The 22,043-nt window shown below is 46.5% G+C and overlaps 1 protein-coding gene across 1 annotated transcript in view; it reads left to right on the top strand.

The window, feature by feature from the left end:
• Positions 1–20,700, top strand: part of NDUFB10 (NADH:ubiquinone oxidoreductase subunit B10) — a 34,259-nt gene extending 13,559 nt beyond the window's left edge. The window contains exons 3-4 of the mRNA XM_078664868.1: positions 5,463–5,602; positions 20,264–20,700. Of these exons, the coding sequence (XP_078520994.1) occupies positions 5,463–5,602; positions 20,264–20,367 (244 nt within the window). The 3' untranslated portion in view covers positions 20,368–20,700. The remainder of the gene's footprint in view (positions 1–5,462; positions 5,603–20,263) is intronic.
• The last annotated feature ends 1,343 nt before the right edge of the window (positions 20,701–22,043 follow it).

Below are 22,043 nucleotides of genomic sequence, written 5' to 3'. Positions count from 1 at the left end.
CCATACTAATATAATAAAGAGAGAGCCCAAACCTTTGAGGTGGGTAATCTCAGGAACCACAGCACCAATCACAACACCCAATACAGCGACGGAAAGGGCAGTTGCAGCAGAAGGACATAGGCTATGCAGACGCCAACCATATACATTTAAAAGGTAAAAGAACCGTGCCAGCAAAGTAGTCCCTTGTGAGCATGTCTGCGTTGTGCTGGGGGCGTGACAAACGCTGGGGGCGTGTGGTACGTTCCGCCCTTCATGCCATGTCTTGTATCGTGTGCTAATCCCACCCTGCTCCCTTTAAATACCCCTGCACCCCATAATCATATAATCATAACCCACCCGTAATCCTTAAAATACCCCAACACCCTTAAACACCAACCCATCTTAACCCTATAAATATACCCTGTACCCCAAAACCTATCCCTAAACCCTAAAAATACCCCAGTACCCCAAACCTATCCCTGAACCCTATAAATACCCCTGTACCTCAAAACCCAAACCTACACCTGAACCCTAAAAATACCCCTGTACCCCAAAACCTACCCCAGAACCCTAAAATACCCCTGTACTCCAAAACCCAAACCTAGCCCTGAACTGTTAAAATACTCCTGTACCCCAAAACCCAAACCTACCCCTGAACCCTAAAAATACCCCTGTACCCCAAAACCCAAACCTAGCCCTGAACCCTAAAAATAACCCCATACCTACCCCTGAACCCTAAAATACCCCTGTACCCCAAAACCTAGCCCTGAACCCTTAAAATACCCCTGTACCCCAAAACCCAAACCTACCCCTGAACCCTAAAAATACCCCTATACCCCAAAACCTAGCCCTGAACCCTAAAAATACCCCTGTACCCCAAAACCCATACCTATCCCTAAACCCTAAAACTACCCCTGTACCCTATAACCCAAAACTATATCTGAACCCTTAAAATACCCAAACACCCCAAAACATATACCTCAGTACCCCAAAACATATACCCATACTTACCTTATCCAAACATTAAAAAAACCATGCTTTGACCATTCATGCATTTACAACGAATTTCGTTGTAAATGAATGCGTGGTAAAAGCATATAAAATGTAATCCCATGCGCTATAATGGCATTGCGGAGTCATGGTACTTTCGTAATGAAAGTATGCGGAGTGATGGTATGAGGAAAGAAAGTTGCGGAATAATGGGTGTTTACCCTCCCCCGGTAAGTACATTGGTGGCACGGCGGCCCACATCTCCAGCAACATACTCATATTTTTTCACCACCCATTTGAAAAATGCACAGGTCTCTCTCATTGACTGCCAGCACCGACATACACTTTTAGACACACCTCCCGCCACAAGTTCTAGAATTGCGAACTTTAGAGCTGGGGAGCTACGTTCGAATCTCGGCATCAGCTCAACATCCTGTGATTCCAGGCAAATCGGTTGGTCTCCCTGTGCCTACCACAAATGAATGTGTTCTTCTGTAATGTAAATTGTGCTCATGCCATGTTGTCGAGTTTGCACTATATAATATTGCAAGGAAAAATAAAGTAGGGAAACTCAAGTTCACACACTACTGAACTCGCACCACTTAAGTGCATCAGCAGTGCACTGTGAATCGGAGCGTTTCACAGGCCTGTCACAGATAAGAAATGCTATCAAAACGAAATCCTACAAAACAATATACTACTGGCCGGCAGCAATTCATACCCTGACAACGTCGGGACGGGCTGCTAGTGGTTTTATATTTTATTAACATTTTTTCTTAGTAGATTGGTCAAATGGATTCTTCCTTCTTTCAGTGCACATTAGGCATATATTTTATTTCACTGCCAAGAAACAGTACTATGCAGAATCTATTTCCTACAGTTGTATTTTGTTCCATAAGCTAGTGGTGGTTGAGCATCATTCATTTATAAAAGGCTTATGTACTTCTTTGCAAGAAGCATGGAACTGCTCTTGAACGTTAATGCGTTTTTCGTGTTGTTAGTGCAAGCTCAGCTTTGCAGATAGACTTGGCTAGGTATTATTCAAGTTAATATAGCCAAGTTTTGAAAAACTGCACGATTGCCAGTAAAATGCTAGGCATTGTGCGTTACATATCATATTGAGTATATTTCTAGAGTGCATATTCATTCAGTGGTGATTCTTATTGGTATGCGAGGATGACAAATGTTTTTATCCGACTCTGGTACCTATTTTATAAACCTCAGAAGATGGAAAGCTGAGGGAAACCTGTTACCCGGGATTACAATAATCTTTTCCATATTCCTCCTATTAAGTTGCATTTCACTATGCACTGTGTGGCATCCGCATCATTTTGTTATTTTGCAGCTGTTAACAGAAGTTACCATGTCCTCCTCATTCTGTTGTAAAAAATTTAAATGAGAATCTTTGTACTTCTGAAGACTGGTTATATTTCTTTAGAGACGTGCCAGTGAATACAAGCATTGTCTGTTCCGAAAACTAATACATAGATTGTGCGGGTAAAGACACCTTCTTTGAGATGATTGTGTTTTTAGTGGATGGTTGACGGTGATCTTTCCAAATTCAGTCGAAGTCCGCAATCTGCTGCTGGCCAGTGATATTTCTCATCTGCCCATGCTAGAGTGGATGGGCATATTGGTAGCAGATTCTGGTGACATAGCCCTAGCCTCATTCACTTTTATTTGGGCCTGGTTAGAATGTGGAGAAGTCATCACTTTTTTCTGTTTTCTTCAGAAAATTAACCATTTATTCCAGTGTGACTACCTCTGAGGGCCAGACTTAAGTGGTGGTGTATACTTACCCTGCGGCAGCCTAATAAAAGCAATTTTGTTCCTATTATGGCAGTGTTGTTTTTGCAGCTCGAAGGTTTGTGGAAGGTGAAAGTATGGCCACGGAAAACTGTGTTCTGTGGCATCATTGGCTGCCCCTTGGAGACCAGTTGAAGTATAGAGTGGCACGTGTGGCTTAAATATGAGTCCATCTTTCTCTCTCTCGTTGGCTGCATATCAATTGGGATTCACAATGAAGACTGTTTCAATGAAGATTTAATTGTAACAAGTCAAGACAGGAACAATAACAAGTCACGAACAGAACACTTGAATTGGACTTTAGAGTGCTCAATGATTTATGTCTTTCTCTCTCGATGTCTGACGCCCTTTGAGTGCCCGGGAAATGCAAAGTGGGTACTTCATGATACAGAAACTCCTAGATTCTACAAATTATGCATTTGTGCAGTCTTTCTTTCATCCGCGCACTCTCTATATGGACCAAGCTACATTTGGTAGCTGGAAGTGCCCTTGTGTTTCTCAAATTCACAAACATTTCAAAAAAATCTTTTGGGGGGGGGGGGTCTATATTAACGCTTTAACATCTTATTTTCTTAACAGTACTGAGTGATGAGGAGGGTTTAGGTTGTTGAGAGACCCTAACTTTCTTTTGTCCATATAAACATCCCAGTGTATCTCTTTTTCAGAGTGTTTCCAATCAGAAAAGAATTTTCTGGTATGAATAGGGCAGAAACGTACACTCTTGTCATGCTCACTCTGCTGATCTGTTTGATTTCAAAAGTTGATCCTATCATGTCTTTACCAGACTTTTCACTGCACGCTTCTACAACCGGGTCTAGCTTGCTTTCTGTAAGCAGTACCTGTAACCCATGTTTCTTCTTTCACTCATGTTACGCCCAGAATCCCAGATTCTATGTTTAAATGCAAGGAAACAAGGTTTATGGTTTAGTACCAGGAACTTATATCGCAATGTCTCTCTATGGTGCGATTTGAATTGTCCTTCCATTCTGTGCTTCTATTCCATTGTGGACCTTTAGTTGTGTGTGCCACAGTTTACATATAATTGAAGTTTTCTGTAGTCCAAATTATTAGGTCCTGTTGTATTATGTTCATTGTAGTTCTTCGCATAGTACCTAATTTCCTAACGTTCGGCTCCACTGTAAATTCTAGCATGCATTTAACTCCTCATGAAGCTCATCAGAGGGAGTGTTGCATAGTGTGCAAGCAAAACCCCGAACCCCACTTTTAGGACACCTCAAAATGCAAAACGCCCAAAATTGACATCCGTCGATACCGTTCTGGGTTTATCTTGCATTAAAAGGCACCCTCCCCATCAATAGACTCGACATTTAGTTAAGCAGAGTAGCAAATCAGTAATTAGAACCACTCAATAAATGAGTTCTAAATCAGGGAAACGTTAAAGGCTTTTATTACAAAAATCTCAGAAACCAAGTGGTTTAGAGTAAATTATAAATACCATAAAGGCTCAGAAGTCAGGAAATCAGATTTTTCTTAAATCCCAAATGAAAAGCAAAATCATAAGAAATTGTGCTGCATAGCTACAGGAAAGTCTTCTGGCACACCCCCAAATCAGGGGGTTCTTGTACACAATTCTTGCATAGCAAATGAGAGAAATTTGCAGTTTCATCATGACATGACTAAAGTAACCAATATGGAGTAAATCGGAGTATGAATCGTCATCCTATGGCCTATAACTCTATCCCATTTCTAAGAAAGCTTCAAACATCTTCGGCGTCACGTTGTCATAGAAAACTCAACTGATGTGCACCGTAAGCAATAGACCATACACTATTGGAAAAGTACTATGCCCAGCAATTGAACTACAGCAGAAGAACCATGAGCACTTGCAACATTAGAAACTCTACAAAAGTTAATTCCCAATACATGCACACAACTGTGATATAATTTAGTGTCACTCTGCAGAGCTGTGGAAGGACAAATACACACAGGAATGAGTTGAGAGTCGGAAAGAAACCGGATTGAGCAACAGACCGCATAATTATTAAATTAAATGGAGACTTTTGCAAAATGTGGCCTAACCAAAATAAGTTAATAAACACTTCTGTACATCATTTTAAGAGCTTTTCAGCTACGTTCTGGTATTATTAACACATTGAATCCAATATTAAAATCGATATTCATCAGCATTTGTTTTTCCCGAAAATGTAAAATGAAAAAAACACATGAACAGTAGCTAATATGTAAGCATTTCAATATTTTCAAATCATAATGCCTTGGTACCTGGTCCAACAACTCTGTGGCAAGGAAATCTATCCCATCCACTCTTCCACCCGTGCATGCATCATCCTAATGCAGTGGAATGCAAAAAAGGGAGAATGTGGGATTAAAGCAAACCTAAAAAGCGTAAAAGATGTTGATTATATTTTGTTGGGTGAGTGGGGAGTTGCCATGACACACCTGTCACTGTGTGTGTCATGGCTTCCTCCAAACAATATCTTCTTTCATTCCAGGACATTTCTACTTGTCTTTTTGCTGTACGCCTTTTCAAGTTTCATTTAAAGTTTCAACGCTGGCCTCTTATTGCGAGGTCCTGTTGTACATCTCTTGTTGTGACTGCCTTCATAAGAATAGCCAAGATAAATACATTATATGTATGTGCGTGCGAAGGATTTGTGCACCAATCATAAATATATCCACAGTACTTCTGTTCTCTTTCTTTTACGTAGTAAAGTTGACCAGGCGATAGTGCAGATAGTCCAGAAGAGGATGCAAGCCTGCCATCAGCGGGAAGGGAACAGCTACATCCAGAACTGTGCCAAGGAAGTGCAACAGTTTGAGGAGGTTGCAAAGGGCTTTCGGTCAAGATGTGAGTGATTCCAAAGTGTCTGACTGTGCTTAAATGTGTTTGTAAAGCAGGTATAATTTTATCAGCATTATTTGCTTATTCATCATGATGTAAAATAAAATAAGTTTGCACTTTATCAAATTAAATAATGATCCACCTGAGCCAGGTTCCAGCGGCATTAAGATTCGCTGTGTTTAGTTTAAAAGAAAAAGAAAAAAACTTCACAAAAAATAGATGATTTTACCATATATTAGTATGCAGAACAATATTTAGTTTTCTAATAGAATCTGGGGGATTGCTCTGATTATTTATTATGATGCAGATTAAGTTGATTATTTTACCCTAGATCTGATTACGGACTACTCTGTATTAGATCATAGCAGATTACTGTGATTATTTACTAGAGTGCAGAATGAGCTATGCCTCACTATACCCTTCATTGGGTTGGAGAATGAAAAATCTCCAGTTGCTGAATTTCATTGCTCCTTTTCATTGCTTTTTGATCCAGACCTATAATCAAATCTTAAACTACTCTTTGATTTTTATTTTGTATATCTGTAATTATTTCTAGATAGTCTGATCCTTTTAATATCATTTTATCCTCTACATGGCTTTTAAAGTGACTTCTTGCTGTTTCCAGCATGTAGAAACAAATTAATTGCTTGTTATTAGTTCTAGAGTCTGCCTTCATTGTTTGACTGTGTGCTAGCGTGAGATCCGTCTGCTCCTCTTTCAGTTTTTTTGTGGGCTTTCTGGGTCTCACCTGGGGAGTCGGTTTTCTTTTGAAGAACGTGCTGCACACGGTTGCCATTTTGAGGAAGCAGCGCATCAGTTTTCCTCCTGAGCATGGGCAAAATAACGAACTCCTATTTAATAGTTGTCGCTGTGCGGCCGCACTCCTTGCATTCCACAGGCAAGCCCGCCCACAGCAGGACATTGGAGCCAAGGGGCAAATGCTACTCCTTACTCACAGTTATGCTTCTATGTCAAACATATCTACTCTTTCCTTTATGCTTTCAAAGTGCCCTACGCTGCACACATTCTCACTTTACTTTAAAAGTGCTTGCTATTTGGACGGACTTCTCTGTCTCTGTGCTAGCACCTCCAACAACCCAAAAACAAATTCTAAGTGTGAGGACCACAATATAAATGGTCCAAGGGCAATCAGAGTGGCCTTAGCCAAATGTACACTCATTATCAGCCTTCCGAAAAAGCATTATTTGTCCATTTTGCCTCCCAACAATGGGCCTTATGTTTTGTATCAGTGACGCGTTGCTTACTGGCACGACATTCCCCAACTTGCAACTTCCAATCCCTGAAGGTTGCAAGTAGTGCTCAATTCGAGAAGGGATAGGGGAAACCAACACTTATTTTTGGGGACTGGCACTTATTTTTCTACATCCGTTATTCCCCGAGAGCAAAAGAGGGGAAAACACACAAACAGGAAAGACCGAGGAAGGCATAGATGGAAAACCCATCACAAACTGAGAAAGGAAGTACATACAAAAGTAAGTTAAAGTTTTGTAAAGGAGTGACTGGTAGTGAATTAAAGAAGCAGACGTTTCATTGCACCAGTCACAGAATTCTGAGTCGGAGCTTTGGGCACTGGCACTCTTTCATTTACAAATTAAACACTGGTTATAAGATCATCCATGCGGAAAGCTCTGCAGATGAGGGAGAAGGGATTTACAGGTATCTACAGCCAACAGTTTCTCTGAATTATTTATTCTACCTCCAGTGAGGGAGTGATTGAGACCATTAATGTTGGTGTTCCACTTGCTTCCCTTTCATTACATTTATGCATTTAATGTATCATGCGTGTGGTTAAAGGAGATTATTCTGATGACTTTACTGGGCGTGGAATTACAAAACTTGTTTTACGGTGGGAGTATTGTTCTTTCACCAGCTTCCAGTATCATCTCAACAATTCATTAATTGGGAAAAAGCACAAAGTGTAATCCATTTGGCATTGAAGAATAAACTCTATAGAATCCCTTCCTTTCAAATAATAAATGCTTGCAGTCTTTTAACCACTCCATAAAAAAGCAGTATATACTGCGTCAACAATAATTCTTCATTGAATAGAAAAGAGGATGACTGTTGTGCTCAGCAAGGATGGTTTCGGAGAACAGTGCTGTGTAGAACTCACCTGCATACTTTTAGTGCAAGGTTAGGGGGGTTAGGTACAGGCAGAAAGTTTTGTATCCTTTGGAAAGATAGGAGAATTAATGATGAGTATAATTTCCGAATTGTGATTTTGAGCAGTTTGTTTCGACCCCCACCACGGAACCACTGAGCCCGCTGAAAGAGGGACTGACTAGTTCTATTTTAAGTTTGAGATCTTTCTAAGTAAAAGTGAACAACCCACCAGTGACCATCTCTAATCCATACATTTTGGGCTGTGAGAAGCGCTGTGGCGCAGGCAGACCACAACCCCCAGGATTCCTTCCAACTGGAAGTCGCTGACGCACGTTCCCTGCGCCTGGAAGAGCTCTTCAAATTCCGGGAGGCGGCTCCACTGCGTGGGTCATGCCCGGGCATTGCCCGGACTAAGAACGGGCCCATCTGCGCCAGTCAGCAGCCGGAGAAGCTGGGCTGGGCCTGCTCTCTTAGTTCTTCAGCCTCCTCGATCAAGCCCTCACCTCCCAACTCTCCCGGTGCAGTGACTACAGCGGCATATTTGGCAGCAGGGAACATGAGAAGATTCCGCAATAAGTAGCCATCCCGTCATACTGTGGCCATGTGGTTCTGCCCCCCCCCCCCGGTGGTTTTCTGCGATAGAGTGACTATGGGGAAAAGGAAAGCTATGCCCACTATGACACCCATGAATCTGAAGGAGTAGTTTCTGTCCTGTAACTCCAGTTCTGTAGTAGGGGTATCTCTGTTATAGTCATAATCTAGTGAATAGTCCCGCCCATGTGCGTGGACCCCGGAGCAATCAAAAATAATCTCTTACAGTGTCAAAAAATGCAGAAAATGCATAGACACTTAAGAGAGAATTTAAAGACAGATAATGCAGCCAAAAAGGCTACACTGTCCAGTACTTCAACTAGAAATTCCACCATAAAATCCACAAAACAGCAAAGCCTGTACAGATTTCCCTTGCTTAACAGCAAAATCCCTCAGGAATGATAGAGAGAAGAACCTGGACAGACAAGCCCCATAGGCTGCCATTATGTGGCTTAATTAGGATACTGTGCCTTTAAGGAACCTTCCAGAACCTTCTCTCAGTATCCCAGAATGCATAGCAGGTCCAACTTAGCCTCAGTTCTTTTTGAAGGCGCAGAAAACGCCAGACCTGTAGCATTATGATCATGAACAACACTCCACCGGGGAGGCGGGAGGGCGCTTATGACTATAACAGAGATACCCCTACTACAGAACTGGAGTTACAGGACAGAAACTACTCCTTCTGTAGTAGGGGATCTCTGTGTATAGTCATAATCTAGTGAATAGAATGGCAAGCCCATCCCCACACCAAGCGGCGGTGGAGAATAAAATAACGCCACTACTGTGCGAACAGATTCCGCAGCGAAGCCTGCCCAACCTGAGCGTCTGCCCTGGCATCAGTGTCCAGGCAGTAATGCTTAGCAAAGGTATGGACCGACTTCCAAGTGGCCGCCTTGCAGATCTCTGCAATGGGAACATTACGGAGCATAGCTGTCGTAGCAGCTTTGCCCCTGGTGGAATGAGCCTTAGGCTTACCTCCTAAGGTCTTATTAGCTTTGTAGTAACACAACTGTATGCAGGACACAATCCACCTCGAGATGGACTGTTTAGAGGTAGCAAGACCTGTCCTGACTGAGCCATAATTGACGAACAATTGGTCTGACCTACGAATGTCTTTAGTCTTATCAAGATAAAACTTCAGCACCCTCCGCACATCCAGGGAATGTAAAGACCTTTCCGCCGGAGATGAAGGATTCTGAAAGAACGTAGGCAAAGTGATAGTCTGATTGATATGAAAATCAGAAACAACCTTGGGAAGAAACTTAGGGTGAGTACGCATAACAACTTTAGCATTATGAAATACAGTATAAGGTTCTTGGCAACACAATGCCTGAATCTCACTCACCCTGCGGGCCGATGTAATGGCCACGAGGAACGCCGCCTTCCAGGACAGGCGCTGCAACGAAGCCTTATGAATGGGTTCAAAAGGCTCCTTCATCAATCTGGACAGCACCACATTCAAGTCCCATGAAGGCGAAGGAAGCCTGACAGGAGGGAACACTTTCTTCAAGCCTTCCAAAAAATCTTTGATCACAGGGATCTGGAAAAAGGAAGTCTGTGAAGGGCCTTTCCTGTAGGCAGTCAAAGCAGCCAGATGAACCTTAATGGAATGGACATTAAGGCCCGACTGCGCTAGATGAAGCAGATATGGAAGGATGACATCTTCCTTGCATGACGTAGGGTCATAGTTCTTAGACTTGCACCAGATGCAAAACCTCTTCCACTTGTAAGCATAGGAAGTCCTAGTGGAAGGTCGCTTAGCCTCCTTCAGTATGCCCATACAATCCTCTGGGAGATTCAGATGGCCATATTGCACTATTTCAGGAGCCATGCCGCCAAACTCAAAGACGAGAGGTTGGGGTGCACCATCCGCCCCCCGAACTTCGTGAGAAGGTCCGGCCTGCACGGCAGCTTCATGTGAGGAAGGAGAGATCGGTGAAGTAGGTCCGTGAACCACCACTGTCTGGGCCATTCCGGGGCAATCAGAATCATCCTCGCCCTGGATTGAGACAGCTTGATGAGAACCGCCGGAATCAGGGGAATTGGTGGAAAAGCGTACAGAAAGCTGTTCGACCAGTTGATCCATAACGCGTTCCCCAGCGTCCCCGGCTGGTAGTACCTGGAGGCGAAGCCTCGGCATTTGCTGTTTTCGGCGGTGGCAAACAGATCTACGTCTGGAGTTCCCCACCTTGCGAAGACTTCTCCTAGTACTTCGTCGTTTATGACCCATTCGTGGTTTTCCTGCACGATTCTGCTCAGTTCGTCTGCCTGAACATTCTGCACACCTGGCAGATGGGTGGCCGTTATCGACAGTCCTCGAGCCAGAAGCCAGTGCCAGATCGCCTGCGCCTCCTGCGACAGAGTGCGCGATCTCGAGCCCCCCTGCTTGTTGAGGTAATACATCGTTGTCGTGTTGTCCGTCTGAACAAGCAGAGAGTTGGTCTGAAAGGACGGATGAAAGGCCTTCAGTGCCAAGTGAACAGCTCTCAGTTCCAGGAAATTGATGTGGTACGTGGACTCCGTCGGGGACCACGTCCCTTGAATTTGCAGGTCTCCGGAATGCGCCCCCCAACCTTGGAGAGACGCATCCGTCACGATGGTCTGTGTGGGAATGTTCTTGTGGAAGGGAACGCCTCTGAGGAGATTCTCCTTCGAGCACCACCACTTCAGAGACTGAAGAGCATGTAGAGACAGTCGTATCCTGTCGTCCCAAGAACCTCTCCTCTGGTCCCACTGATCCTCCAAGCACTCCTGCAGAGGTCTCATCTGTAGCCGTGCGTGTGGAGTGAGAAAGATGCAAGAGGCCATCGACCCCAGTAGAGAAGACACCGTCCTCACAGTCGTAGACGGAGTTTTCATGAGAGCCTGAGCCTTCCGAACGAGTGATAAACGTCGCTCTTCCGAAGGAGACACGCTTGCTGACAGCGTATCGATGGAGGCCCCCAAGTACTGGATGCACTGTACCGGAATCGGGACCGACTTGGACATGTTGATGTGCAACCCCAGCTTGTTCAAGAGAACGCACGTCTTCTGGAAGTGTGCTTGAGCTTCCGAGAAGGAGGAGGCCTTGATCAACCAATCGTCCAGGTACGGGTAGACAAACACCTTGTTCTTCCTCAGGTGCGCCGCTACCACTGCCATACATTTTGAGAATGTCCTGGGTGCAGACTTCAGTCCGAAGGGTAGCACCGTGTATTGATAATGATTGGTGCCGACTTGAAAGCGCAGAAATTTCCTGTGTTTGCATGCAATGGGCACGTGGAAGTATGCGTCCTGTAGATCTATGGCACACATCCAATCTCCTCGTTGCAGCTGAGGGTAGATCTGATGCAACGACAGCATGCGAAACTTTTCTCTGCGAATCCACTTGTTTGCCTGTCGCAAATCCAGAATGGGCCTGAACTCGTTTTTGTCCTTCTTGCGGACAAGAAAGAACCGAGAGTAAAGACCTCTTCCTCTTTGAGACAGAGGTACGTCTTCGATCGCCCTTTTCCTTAGCAGAATGTCCGCCTCCGCCTGAAGCTCGCGCAGTTGATACTGCGAGCTGACGGGAGGAATCGATGGAGGAGGGCTGGTGAAACGTAGACTGTATCCATTGCAAACAATATTCAGCACCCACTTGTCCTGAGTAATTTTTCTCCACTCTGCCAGAAAAAATTGAACGCTTCCCCCCACCGGAGCGGGTAACGGACGAGGGGGAAGTAACAGCTCAGGGACGGGACCCGGCCGGGCCCTTGGTCGCGGTAGAGGACTGTTGACGACCTCTACCACCCTGTCGCTTCTGGAAGGGCCGCCTGTACTGCTGCTGCTGCTGCTGCTGTTGATGTTGTCCAGCAGACTGCCCCCTTCCACGACCCTGCGACCCAAACCGACGTTGGTACTGTCGGAAGGGTTTCTTTTCCTTGGGCTTCTCCAAGCCCACTGCCGTCAGGGTCTCCGCTTCGGCCTTCATCCTGGCCATCTCATCATCCGCGTGTTTCCCGAAGAGGGTATCTCCGGAAAACGGGAGATTCGCCACGCGTTGCTGTGCTTCCGGTTTCAAGGACGTCAACCTGAGCCAAGCGTGGCGTCTCTGGTGAATCCCGTGGCAATATCCGTGCGCGGACAGCAATGATATGTCCGCTGCGGCGCCGATGGCCTGATTAGAGACCAGCATCCCCTCCTTGACGATCTCCACAAAGTCCTCCTTGCGGTCTCGAGGGACAAGGTCTGCGAACTGCTCCATCGAGTCCCACAGGGACCGGTCGTAACGTCCCAGCAAAGCCGAGTCACTGGCAGCCTTCATGGACGAGGCGGATGTCCCACACGCCTTGCGACCAGCGGAATCGATCCAACGGCTCTCCTTGTCCGGAGGCACCGTGGACGCCGGGGAGGTGGCATGAAGCTTCCGTGCAGCAGTCACGATGACCGAATCCGGTACCGGGTCCTTCCTCAAGAAGGCTGGGTCTGAGTCCGGAGCCCTGTACTTTTTTAGGATCCTGGAAGGTACAGACTTCACCGTTGCCGGCGTCAGGAATAGCTGTTCGGCGGGCTCAAGGAGCCCCGGCACCAGAGGTAACAGGGGGCGAGACAAGTGCCTTTTGTGTAATGTCTCAAATATCACCGAGGTAGAAGCCGTAGGTGCTTCAACCTCAATGCCCAACTTCGCCGCTCCACGCAGGAGAACCTCCTGAAATGTGCTTATATCGTCTATAGGAGACACCCTAGTCTCCGGCGAATCGGACAGCGTGGGCGAGTAGGAACGGGTCCCAGATGGAGAACGTGACCTGGACCGACGTCTCTTGTGATGACGCCTGGATCGTGAGGAAGATCCACGGCCACTCCTTGATCTGTCCCGTCTCCCCGAGCGAGACCTAGACCTCTTGGGCCTCGGACGCTCCTTCGGCCTCCCAGGGTCAGGAGTCCTAGGCTTCTTAGGAGTCTTCTTCGGAGGCGTCGGAAACTTAGGCATCGACACCGCCCTCGGTTGGACCGGGGGTGGAGGAGCAACCGGACGCGGTTTCTGCGGAGCCGGCTTCGGAGGTGGGGTAGGGGCCTTCGGAGGCGGGCCCTTCGGCACAGCAGGCCGCGAAGGAGGCGTAGAAGGCTTCATCGGAGTATCCACCCCGGAATGCGCCGTTCCCGGCGAGCCACCATCTCTTCCGGAGCGTGGGGAGCCCCCCACAGTCCTGGGCCTGTCCTTAGGACCTCCAGACGTTGAAGACCGGTGTCCAGACGACGACCGATGTCCCCTCGACGTCGAACGGTCCTTCGGCGTCGACCGAATCACACTTCTCGACGTCGAACCGTGTCTCCGTCTCGACGTCGACCCCGACCAGATCGACGAGCCACGGAACCTCGACGACGGGCGATGGTGCCTCGACGGCGACCTCGACCTCTTCGCCGGCCTCGACGTCGACTTCTTGGATCGCTTCGACGTCGACACTTTGGACCTTCTCGACGTCGACCTCTCTGACCTTCTCGACGTCGATCTCCTAGACCGTCTCGACGTCGGTCTTTTGGAATGCTTCGACGTCGACCTCTTCGGCGCCGGAGACGCCTTCCGTCTCGACGGCGACCTCGACGACGAGGATCCCCTCGACGACGATGTCCTCGACGGCGAACGGCGGTGTCGCCTCGACGGCGAGCGCCGACGCCGGGCCCTCCGATGTCGACCACTCGACGCCGACAGCGACGACGAGGATATCGACACCGGCTTCGACGGCGGCCGGAACACGTTCCTCGACGTCGACGGGCGACGTTTTCTCGACCCAGAGCCCTGGGGAGACCTGGAACTGGCCGTTGACCGTCCCCTCGACGTCGTGGTCAGCGCAACTGACCCAGACGGAGACCTTGGGCGAGGGCTGGTCTTCCTGCCCCTGGGGAGCCCCCCAGAGGCCTCAGCATGGGTAGAAGGAGCCCCTCCTGACCCACCTCGTGCCTTCAACTTTCTCTCCTCAAGTCCCTGAAGCCTGATCTTCTTCCTCTCCTTCAGGGTCCTTCCAGAGAAGCTTCTGCAGATCACACACTCCTCAGGAATGTGGGAAGAGGGAAGGCAGAGAATACAGACCTCATGGGAGTCTGACCTGGCCTTCTTTCTTGAGCACTCAGGGCATTTGTCGAATAATGCAGGCATTATGGACAAAAAAGAGTGCAGAAACACAGAAAGAAAGCCACCAAAGTACTTTAAAAGTACCAAAAATCGAAATCAGTGTAAAACACTAACAAAAACCCTTGAAAAGGGAGAGCTCAATGCTCCAGGGTCCTGCTTGCAGGAGCCGGAAAAAAGAACTGAGGCTAAGTTGGACCTGCTATGCATTCTGGGATACTGAGAGAAGGTTCTGGAAGGTTCCTTAAAGGCACAGTATCCTAATTAAGCCACATAATGGCAGCCTATGGGGCTTGTCTGTCCAGGTTCTTCTCTCTATCATTCCTGAGGGATTTTGCTGTTAAGCAAGGGAAATCTGTACAGGCTTTGCTGTTTTGTGGATTTTATGGTGGAATTTCTAGTTGAAGTACTGGACAGTGTAGCCTTTTTGGCTGCATTATCTGTCTTTAAATTCTCTCTTAAGTGTCTATGCATTTTCTGCATTTTTTGACACTGTAAGAGATTATTTTTGATTGCTCCGGGGTCCACGCACATGGGCGGGACTATTCACTAGATTATGACTATACACAGAGATCCCCTACTACAGAACCGTTCAACCTTTGATTCCTTCCTAGCAAAAGCTGTGGGGCCCATTTCAAAAGAAATTGACCGGGCGGAAAGGAGGCTCTCTGTAGGTCCTGGAGGCTCTTCCCGTCATTGTCCCTGAAGGCTCCTCACTCTGCCATCCTACATGTTCAGGAGTCAGAGACACAGGTATCATTGATAGTCCCAGATTGTCTCACCCCCAGCCTGGTCCTCACTAACAGCACTGCTGCCTTGACCTTACATGCTAGCACAGACTTGATGATCCTTCCTGCCCCTAAACAGAAGCGTAAGGCCAAAATGTTTGATGATCCACAAGAGACACGGAAGGGGCCCGGTAGTGAACACGCAAGAAACACTCCTTGGACTATAGAGGACTTTTAGAATCTCTTAATGCAGAAAATCACAGACCTACTCACTGGTTTAATGGCTCTGTACTGGGACAAAATTGCTGGCTGACTCAAGAGAAATGCTTGGTAGATCTGAGAGAATTCTGTCCTCCATCAATAAAGCTTCCACATCCCTACCCCCGCAGATTCAAACCACGTTTACTGACTTGCCTCCCACTGATCACTCAAGCTGTGGACAGCCTCGCATTGGTAATCCTACGCTAACGGTAGCCACAAGTCAGAAGGCTCATACCCAACCTCTCAATTCTCACTCTTATGGTAAGGATTTAGCCTTTGCTAGCCAGCATCTCCCGGCATGCAGCCCCGTAGTAACTACACAAATTCCTGGCTCTGCCACTAATAGTCCCCTCTTACTGGTAATTAACCTCCCCCCCCCACCCCCCAACTTGTTGCCCTTACACTATAGTCTTGACACTACAGGAACATCTTGATGGCTCGGAGGGTTTCATGGATAGGGTCCTCCCGGAAATCTTTTGAGGGCGACTGTGTAACCGTTACGATCATACACCCAGAAATGGTAAGAAATATCTTGAGTTGCTTTTCCCAAACTTATTTTCCTGAATCTGGTATCAAACCACTTCAGTTGGATTTCTTTTATAGACCCTCTCAGAGCATTCTAAGTAGGGCTCAGCCATTAGCGGGCTTCAGACACCTTCAAATCGTTACCCCTCTCTGGCGGATCTCAATGACCTGGATTGACTCCCAGAGAGTGACAACAGAAGCATACCCCAGGGCCTTCTCCTAGGGCCGCCCCTACGAGACGCTCCAGACACTGAGGACTCGCCTATTTAAATTTAGAGCATCATTTTAGCAGGTTACCTTCCCATGGAGTCACAGACTCTCCTGTCAGCCTTATAACCGCCCTGTTAGGCCACAGCCAGGGTACTGGGAAAGATTTATGCCTCATCTCGTGGAACGTGGCAAGTCTTTCTGCAAAGTTTTTAGACTCAAGGTGGATTTTTGTTTACTAAGTCCTTCAATATCATATGTCTTCAGGTGACGTGGGAAGTCAAAAACAATTACTTGAGGGGTTTAAAACGTTTTCGGCCCGACCGTGGACTCTAGAGCGGGAAGAGCGAGCGGGGCTTAATTATTTTTGTAGCCCTCAAGCATTGTGGGTCCGTGAAGACAGTGAAGTGGGACTCCAAAGTGTTCCCGGGCCTTAAATTGGGAGATCTCTTTGCTTGGCATTTATCAACTTTTACAATGCAAAAAGGGGGAAGAGAGGGCCCTCAAACCTCTCAGTTTTAAGTAGCGCTATTGACTCAATGTGGGAGTGCCTTACTCAAGAGAATCTTATCTTGGCAGGGGCTTGAACTGCCACCTGTGCCCAAACTCATTACATTCATTGCACAGCAACCAAACCTACATGATAAACGAGGGCGCGCATATGGAGCACTCCCCAGAAGGTGCAGAACTGAACAGTTTTTTACACTCTCACAATCTCGTATTCACCCAGGATAACATGACTAACCCTTTCAAGCTAAACTTTCTGTCTCACCGCTTCCTCACCGCATCTCTCCTCCGCAGTCCACCCTCGCTCAGCCTTAACAGGCAGCACACCCAAGCTCCCAGTCAGCCAATCATAACTCTGCCTTAGCAGCGTTGTGGTTGGTCTGAGCGCTGTGTTTTGGTGCTCAGACGCTGACTGGGAACTTGTAATGCAGCCTGCATGAAGAACATGCAAAGTACGCAGGACTGTTTTGGGCGACCCGAGAGTGCTGGCCAAGCAGTCATTGTGCACTCAGGAGGGGGATACCATCCCTTCCCTGCCCCGTCATGCACAGCTGCCAAAAATGGAGAAAATACAATGATAATAATGCGAGTTATTATCTTTTTATTTTACCTTTGTTTCACTGCAAAAAAGCAGTGGGGCGATGCTCCTCCGCCTTAGCGGAGGAGCTGCCGCTGCCACTGCCAGTCGGAGCATCCTCATATGCCCCCAGGAATATTATCTTTAACTGACCAGGGGAGGCGACTACTCTGGTCGCAGATAGACACCAAGGTTTAAACTCGCACTCTTTTCAAAACCCGTCGGAAGGAGATACGAACCTGCTTAGACCCCTTAGCCTCTGGTGAAGAGATTCTAAGCTCATTTATTTCATCGCCCAGTCTGTCGCTGGTTTGTATTCGGTGCCCGTGGCTGGCCCTGCCCCTGCACTGGTTTGACAGCAAGTGCTCTTGGGCCCTCCGTCTCCTGGAGAAAGCCTTGAAGCAGTCTCTTAGCGATAGAGCGCGGGTGGCAAACTGCTGTAGCAATTACAAGGGGGCACTGAAAGAACAGAGGCATTTGCTACAGAGACAGGCATGGGACGAGCTAGCCCAAGTGAGTGAGCAGAGGAATAGTACACTTTTTCTGGCAGGTCATAAACAGACCTTGTTTTTCAGAGCCATCAGTGCCCGCGTTATTCCGTCATATTACCCCGGAACAGTGGATCGACCACTTTGAAGGAGTGTACAACTTTGGGCATTGCGAAGGGTCACCTAATGAGAGAGAACACTGCCCAGGTGATACACCAGTTACTTTCTCCTTGGAGGAAGTATGCCTGGGCATCAAGGCACCAGGACCCGATGGGATCCCTCCGTATCTTTTCTGGGACAACATAAACGTGTTGGCCCCAGTTCTGACGCAGCAGCAAGGAAAGGGATGCTGTCTTCTTGGTTAACTGCCACCATTATTCCGATTTTTAAGACATGGGATAAGGACAACCCCAATTGTTACTGCCCCATATCCTTCATTGACTCCATAGTTGAAGTTATGGGTTGGGTTTTATTGACTAGACTCTGCCTGGGCTGACACAAATCGAATAATCTCTTAGGTGCAGTTCGGTTTCCGTTCAGGACAATCAACTACGAGCAATGTATTCACCTCTACTTATTAGTGACCACTGTAGCTCAACGTGGTGCCCTATTTTTAAGTTTTATAGACCTTATGTCCACCTTTGAAAGGGTGAACCGCAATAAACTGTGGGACCTTCTTAGTTCCCAGGGAATAGAGCCTGCTATCATAACTTTACTAATGAACCTTCCATCCCACACCACAGCAGCAGTTAGATGCTCACAGGGGGCGGGCCTTAAAGATAATTTTAACTGCAATAGGGGGAACCGCCAAGGTTGCGTTCTACCCCTTTTTTTATTTACCATCTAAATTAATGGTTTAGAAGCCTCGCTGTCCTTATTACTGTCTGATTGCCCCCGAGTGGGCAGGAAATCATTGCTAGTTTTATTATACTCCTCCGATGCTTTGCTGATGGCACACACACCTTTGGGCCTCCAAGTTTTGATCGATGGGTTTATTTCTTTTATGGACAGGTTGGACCTAATGGTCAATTTCACAAAATCGTACGTTTTGGAAGTTGGCCCTCGGGCGACTAGGTCTAAAACATTTAAGGCAGGAGCCCACAACTTAGAGAAGGTCCCAGCTTTCCCCAATGTGGGAATCTTATTTGATGCTAAACTTAACTGGAAACAACTGATGGAGGGAAAGTTGTGCGACATGAATAAATCTATGAGAGCTATTGCCAACTTTGCCCACAGATTGGGATCTTGCTCTCCAGGCGTGATTTTAAACTTATACCAGTCTATATGTATCTCCAAGTTCTTATACGGTAGCAACGTTTTTGGGATATACAGCGGCTAATAAGGTACAGCTCGCTCCAAACAAGTTTCTTAAACTAATTCTGAAGGCCCCACAGGGCACCCCCTTGTTTTCCATACACAAAGAACTTGGAGGCAATTACATAGTTGATTTGGTGGCAAAGAAGCCCTTGTTGTGTTGGGTGAAGATATGATCTTGGTAAGATGCCCAGTTAAATCACTCAATTTTTTTAGACTGTTTGTCACTAGATCATGCCCTTAAAATCCCCTGGTTACGGTATGTAAAGGAGTCCTTTATGGCTTTAGGCAGGGAAGATATGTTTCTTAAACGCAATACAGTGAGGCCTCAGGACCAGAGTATAGTAAAGGAGTTGTTTTTTATACATGCCGCTGCTCACCGCGATAATATTGAGCTTATGAAAGCAACTGTGACAGGGCTTGTCTTACTAAAATTATTGCAGGGTATGGAGAAATACCTGTCTACTCTCAAGTGCTTCTGATAGATCTTTAGTAACTCGGTTTAGATTCAGTCAGCTTCACCATCTCCCGGTGCCTACGTCTAGTTTCTTCCCTGCAAACGTGAGTGGGCCCTGTGGCCGCAGCGCTAGGGTCAACACAGGACACCTTCCACTTTTGTCCTCTTATGTTAATATTTTAGCTACCCCTGGAGACTGTTCCTCCGGTCCCTTTTTAAAAGTTATGAAATTCAGACATGCCTGTGTAGCACTTGCGTATTTGCAGCTTTTGCCCAATGACCATACTCTTCTTTTTGTAGTTTCTTGCGGGCTGCTTTTAGATCAAGAAGCTCAAAACTCGACTAATTGCCATTTGAACCAAGAGACTTTGCACAATGCTTTTAATGAATTATAACTGTATGTTCTTTTTATAGCGTGTTTCTACACATTCTACATGATGTTATTACATTTGATATCTTGATGTAATCATGAAATGTAACACCACTTAAAACACTTTTTAAGAACTGACCAGCTATAAGAATGGCCTTTTTGCGAGTAAGGCAAATAAATGTGCTTCTTAGCCGGGAGCAAGTGGAGAGAACCAAAAAAGCTTGTGAAATGTGATCTTTAGCTTTCAAGTTTAGCACCAACCTGGTAGCATAACTTTGAACTTTACAACTTGTATGAATGACGCCCTGAGATTATGTTCTCAGGTTGTCTGGGAAGGCTGAGTAACAAGATGTAGAGGTGTATGACCTGTCGGCTGAATCCCATTATTGACTATGGACCGTCGACGTTAACTGTGGCTCTTGTTTTGCAGATGCGGATCTGGGCGCGTATGGGAATGCCCGGAAGTGCCTCATGAAGCAGAAACATAGAATGATAGCTGAAAGAAAAGCGCAGGCGGAAGCTGCTGAATCCTAACCGGATTTATTTTTTCTCTCTTTTGACCTCTCAACCTACATTGTGGGAATGTGTCTGTGCCCCTTGGTCCCCAAATCAATCAGTGGATATTGCAGTGTTCTCAGACATTTGAGCAAATAGTCTTTTGACTTCAACATACTTCTGCGGTTAATGTCTGCAATCCATTTTGAGAATTTCTCCAGAAGGAACCAGATATTAGAACCCAAAGCTGTGAATCTGGCGCTTTGTAATGGGCACTATGAGGTTTATTGATTCCGAGATGTCTGGTTGGTATCTAATAGCAGCCTACGTGGATTCTTACCTAGCTGTACAATAAAGTATCTAAAACAAAAATATACTCTGGTCTTTTTGTTTAAAAGGGTGGGCCTAGGCACCATGCCACATACAGGTTCGATTATTGTATCATTTATATTTAATTGAGGGTGTTCATCAAAGGGCCCATCCATTACTGATGGGCAAGAGCACTGTACAAGCCAGCAGATTCCACCCTCCATATATTTCTATTTAGGTACGAGCTTCTAGTGTTGCGTGCTCTCAGTGGACTAGTGCACTCCGTCACCAATGAGCAAGTAATTGCTGCGAGCTGGATGTGTTGTTGTGTGTAGCCCTCTAGGCAGAACTACGTGCTCACCTGCCCATTATCTGTAGGTAGATGATGTTAATGCCAATCACTCTTCCTAAGAGAGAGACCTTTACCAGTCGTCCCGAAGGTCATCATTAGTATTGCAGAGCAGCATAAAAATCACTGTGGTACAGAAATAGTCCATCAGAGTTACGGTGCTGTGGAGACACACTGTTCCTGCCAACGCGCTGAGGAACCTACGGCACATTGCTGCCGCTTCCTTTGAAGAACACGCCCGGCCCACGCTGAACACACCTCCCTGTTCGCGGAGGCAGCGCCCGGGACCGGAAAATCAAAGTGTGATATGAAGTTCTGCGACATCAACTTAACCCATAACACGAATTGGACCATCGGCAGATGAAACGTGCCGTGACCATCTCAAAAATTAGCGTCGCATGGGCTCGTTGCTTTCTTTCGGCACCATCCTCGCAACTGGCCAAACCGTCCGGCAGTTTGGTGTATACCAGGCAATCCTTTTTTCCTTAGTCCTCATGATGATCCCTTTTATCTAAAGAGCTTGGGATCCAAACGTCGACAATATAAAATAGTACCACAATGTCTAATATGTATAATTATTGTGGCCACTATTTGGTTTAGCTTGTCACATTGTATGTTTGACACATGCTACCACAGCTCCAATTTAATTTTTTGCCTGTATTTTGTTTGTTTTGTTATTTTTGTTCCAAATTGTGTTCTTTGTACCGGGTGCAGGATTGCGTCCCGCTTCATTGTTGTTTGCATATTATGTCACCTTTAAATACATTGATACATTAAAATTCCATGTCCGGCTGGACACAGGACTTATATAGCACCCATCTTGGTCTATATCATCATTTGACTTTACATTTTCATGCTTTGTTTAAATAATTGACACCCAGGGTTCTTAGTCACCCATTGCTTAAAATGAAGATCCGTCCCTCCTCACAGTTCACTAGTTACTTAAGCGCTCCACACCAGTCGTGCCTCTTCCTCCCCTGCACCGGAAGAGAGCGCCTTGTGGCAAACAAAGGCATTATTGCACTGCTGCACTTGAGCCTGTGTTGCAGGTGGGGCA

The sequence above is a fragment of the Lissotriton helveticus genome, chromosome 10 (genome assembly GCF_964261635.1).
Source record: "Lissotriton helveticus chromosome 10, aLisHel1.1, whole genome shotgun sequence".
In the NCBI taxonomy this organism is placed as follows: Eukaryota; Metazoa; Chordata; class Amphibia; order Caudata; family Salamandridae; genus Lissotriton; species Lissotriton helveticus.
This window is presented reverse-complemented; position numbering and strand designations above follow the sequence as displayed.